General features: G+C 51.3%; 1 protein-coding gene across 1 annotated transcript; it reads left to right on the top strand.

The window, feature by feature from the left end:
• Nucleotides 1-1,162: 1,162 nt before the first annotated feature.
• LOC122926971 (cytochrome c oxidase subunit NDUFA4-like) lies at nucleotides 1,163-3,668 on the top strand. The gene is made up of 4 exons (XM_044278503.1): nucleotides 1,163-1,315; nucleotides 2,614-2,702; nucleotides 3,182-3,242; nucleotides 3,383-3,668. The coding sequence occupies exons 1-4, from the start codon at nucleotides 1,274-1,276 to the stop codon at nucleotides 3,437-3,439; spliced, it is 249 nt and encodes an 82-aa protein (XP_044134438.1). The 5' UTR covers nucleotides 1,163-1,273; the 3' UTR covers nucleotides 3,440-3,668.
• The last annotated feature ends 383 nt before the right edge of the window (nucleotides 3,669-4,051 follow it).

The following is a 4,051-nucleotide window of genomic DNA, read 5'->3' as shown; positions in this document are numbered from 1 at the left end:
AGGCTCCCGTCCTCCCCGTTCAGCCTCATAGGCCGCAAGTCGCTAAGGGTACTTTCACACTTGCGTTATAGTTTTCCGGTATTGTTATAGTTTTCCGTCAGTCTAGGGTTGGATGATATCAAACATATTCCTACAATAATGATGTTAAGGTGAGCCGCAGGTAAGTGCCTCGGGGGCCACGTGTTTGAGACCCCTGGGTTAAAGGGTGCACCCCCAGGGAATCCCTATGGGATGCAGCCGCACATGGCGGGTCGACTGCGGATTTTCCACAGCAAAACATCTGACTGAAATGCGTTCTGTGGATAAATATTGCGGATTTGGCAGAAAGCGCAGCATAAATTATCATGCTGCAGATGTAAAACCGCGACGAGCGCCGGCCACAGATTACACTCCATTGAATGGGGCTAAATCGTAGGCAGATCCGCCACATACAATCTGGAAAGCCAAAGCAGTAATCGGAGAGGCCGCGGATTCTGCTGAAAATAAAGGGGGTCATTTATCAAACTGGTGTAAAGTAGAACTGGCTTAGTTGTCCATAGCAACCAATCAGATTCCACCTTTCATTCTCCAAAGGAGCTGTGAAAAATGAAAGGAGGAATCTGATTGGTTGCTATGGACAACTAAGCCAGTTTTGTTTTGTTTTTTTCCCCCTCTGTCATTTGAACATGAACAGAGTAACAGAGGCAGCGGCAAATGAGAGGCACTAACGGTGCCCGCCCGCTGATTACAGCATTCTGTGCATGCAGCGATATTTTAGCATTTTCCCCACAATTATAATGCAGGCCTGACTCCAGCCTAATCCCGTGTACATTTGGCGGGACACATTCCCAAAGCAAATTTCACAAACTCCGAGGGAGTGGGACAGGTGTGTAGCGCGCCCTCTGGTGGTAGGCAGCGCGCGTCACCTTACACGGTGATTGACAGCGCGGCACGTCACGTGGTATGGCGCTTGCCGGCATTGCGCGCATGCGCAGTGACGCTTCACCTTATCCTATAGATTTATTTTATGTATTTATTTTTAATAACTTGCTTTGTGCGGTCCATAATATGTGTAATAAGACGCGTGCGGAAGAACTTCTCCTCACGTCGTGTGTCGGAACGTTCAGGCGTCGTCTGGGGCAGCCCCCCCTCATGTTCCGGAACGCTCGGGGCGTTCTGTACGGGCAGCCCCGCTCAAGGCCCTCCCCGTGACGTAAGAGGGGTCCTCGCCGTGTTCTTGTGACATTGTGTGGCAGTGAAGGAATCTGTGCGCAGTGAGCAGACCGCCGCCATCATGTTCCGCACTATGCTCACCCACGCCCGGAAACACCCCAGCGTGAGTACCGTCCGGAGCGGCCCCCGGCGGGCGGTCACCTGTGAGCGGCCTCCTGGGTTACTAGGCGGCTGCTCGTGTGTTCTAAGGGGAACAGCCGCTGTCACAGGGCGGCCTGAGATTATAATGTAGACTTTCCCTTTAAGAGGTGACCCTGTATTCACTTAAAGGGATTTGTAGTTTCCCCACTGGCTGCAGAGGCAGTGATCAGTGCATGCTGGGATTTGTAGTCCCCCCATCAGCTGTGGAGGCTGTGTTCAGTGCATGCTGGGATTTGTAGTCCCCCCCCCCCCCCATCAGCTGTGGGGCTGTGTTTAGTGCTGCTGGGATTTATAGTCCCCCCCCCCCCCACAATAAGCTGTGGAGGCTGTGTTCAGTGCATGCTGGGATTTGTAGTCTCCCCACAATCAGCTGTGGAGGCTGTGTTCAGTGCATGCTGGGATTTGTAGTCCCCCCCCCCCCCCAATGTTCTCCTGACCAGTGGGGGTCATGGCGGTCATACACTTATCTCCTGGGCTGTTGCTGTTTGTTTGCTGTTGTCCTGGGTGACTACTTCCTGTCTCCTTCATATCACCTGGAGGGATGTGTCGTCCTGCACGTAGCAGTGGAGCGCCTGGTCCTGGGGAGAAACTACAAGTCCCAGCATGCTCCAACAGCTGTAAACCTTTTGAAGCATGCTGGGATTAGTAGTCAGCAGTGGCTGTGTTCAGAGCATGCTGGGATTAGTACCCCCCCCCCCCCCCAATCAGCTGTAGAGGCTGTGTTCAGTGCATGCTGGGATTTGTAGTCCCTCCCATCAGCTGTGGGCCTGTTCAGTGCATGCTGGGATTTGTAGTCTTCGCCCCCCCCCCCCCCCCCCCAAATCGGCTGTGGGGGCTGTGTTCAGTGCATTCTGGGATTTGTAGTCTGCGCCCCCCCCCCCCCAAATCGGCTGTAGAGGCTGTGTTTGTCAGGATGCCGGTGTCCATGTTCTGATTCCTCCTCGTCCACCTTTTTGTCAAGGTCAGGCCCCGTGGTCTGTAGGTGACTGCCGCCTCCTTGTACCTTAGACATAAAACACAGGCACATCTTAAAGGGCCGGTAACCCTAAACTTATAATAGCACTGAAGCCTTGTACCACGCGTGGCTGATATTGCTCCCATGGAAGTAAATGTCTCTGGAGGTCCCACGAACTGGAGATATTGGGAGGGGGGGGGGGGCAGCTGAAGTATTAAAGGGATGGTGACCTTACTTCCTGTGTAATGACTTCTGTCCTTGGATTGCAGCGAGAGGTTAATGGGACGGTTGTCTTGTTGTTTCAGTTGATCCCCCTGTTCTTGTTTGTGGGGTGCGGTGGCGTTGGTTCACTCCTCTATGCGTTAAGGGTGACGATGACCAGTCCTGAAGTGGCGTAAGTTGAATCTCCAGTTTTATATATTTATATTTTTTCCTACCTTTTTTTTGTTATTACATAACTTTTAATCAGTTGTTAAAAGGGTTGTCTGGTTTCAGGAGAAAACCAGACAACCCTCAGGGTCTGCCTGCGATAAACACTGGGTAAGTACTTACCTGACAGATCCTGTGCCACCGTGGTGGTGACATCATATTGGTAACGTCACTGCCCTCAGTGGTGCACCAGTCACATGTTGTTGCGGTGACGTCACCACTGGAACTGCTGAATGGCACCTGGACGGGAGAACCGGAGCGGAGTCTCAGGTAAGTACTCGCCCAGTCTTTATAACGGGCTGATCCCGAGGGTCATCTAGGACAACCCATCGGACTGTCATGGCGGCATACGAAGGCCCCTCAGTCTTGCACTGTTAACCTTATTGCTGTAATTATTAAATGCGTAATTACATTTTAATTATTTATTTATTTTCCCCCTCAAAGCTGGGACAAGAAAAACAACCCCGACCCCTGGAACAAGAACAGCCCCAACTACCAGTACAAGGTATAGTTTAGCATGCTAGGAGTTGTAGTCTTGCAGCACCTGTGTGTGAGATGACGCCCTGAACGTACCCTTTAAATCGTAGTCTCTCCACCCCCATCACGCGGCACGTTTCCCATTAACGGTTTGTTGTCTTTCTGCAGTTTTACAACGAGACAATCGACTACAAGAAGCTGAAGAAGGAAGGACCTGACTTCTAAGAAGTGTCCCCCCCCCCCTGCTGCTGCCGCCGTCCTCTCCAGGAATGTCCATTCCCTCTATTTAATCAGATCAGGCTGATAATTCGTTTGCTCGGCTCGTTCTGTCTTGGTTTAATGTGTTTAGCTGATCTTAACACGATTAGCGCAGTCTTCAGCGGCGTCTGCTCAGGATGACGTGACGCTCGCTCCGCTCTCTGCCAGACTTGTGAAATACATTGATTCCTACATGTGCCCGTGTCCGCTGTGGGTTTGTTGTCTGAGTGAAGGTTGATGCCCCTACTGCTTGCAATTTGGGGTGGGTGGGGGGGAGGAAATGACATAAAGATCCACTGCGGGAGTCTGAGGCTTGGATTGCTGCTGCTGCTAATCAGAGGATGAGGCCCATTACATGGCTGCAGTGTGTGAACAGAGCCTAAGGGCTCATGCATACGACCGTTGGTGTTTTGTGGTCTTTTTTTCACAGATCCATTGTTCAGTATCTTATTTATTTATTTTCTTCTGTTTTGAGTCCACATCCGTTCTGTTATGCCATAATACTTAGGCTACTTTCACACCTGCGTTAGGTGCGGATCCATCTGGTATATGCACAGGCGGATCCACACCTATAATGCA

Source organism: Bufo gargarizans, chromosome 2 (genome assembly GCF_014858855.1).
Source record: "Bufo gargarizans isolate SCDJY-AF-19 chromosome 2, ASM1485885v1, whole genome shotgun sequence".
NCBI classification, from domain to species: domain Eukaryota; kingdom Metazoa; phylum Chordata; class Amphibia; order Anura; family Bufonidae; genus Bufo; species Bufo gargarizans.
This window is presented reverse-complemented; position numbering and strand designations above follow the sequence as displayed.

What these genes read in the sequence shown, in the direction of transcription:
- LOC122926971 (XM_044278503.1), top strand. Translation starts at nt 1,274, where the DNA reads ATGTTCCGCACTATGCTCACCCACGCCCGGAAACACCCCAGC. An exon ending in ACGCCCGGAAACACCCCAGC is followed by an intron (nt 1,316 to 2,613) that starts GTGAGTACCGTC and finishes TTGTTGTTTCAG; the next exon opens with TTGATCCCCCTGTTCTTGTT. An exon ending in ATGACCAGTCCTGAAGTGGC is followed by an intron (nt 2,703 to 3,181) that starts GTAAGTTGAATC and finishes TCCCCCTCAAAG; the next exon opens with CTGGGACAAGAAAAACAACC.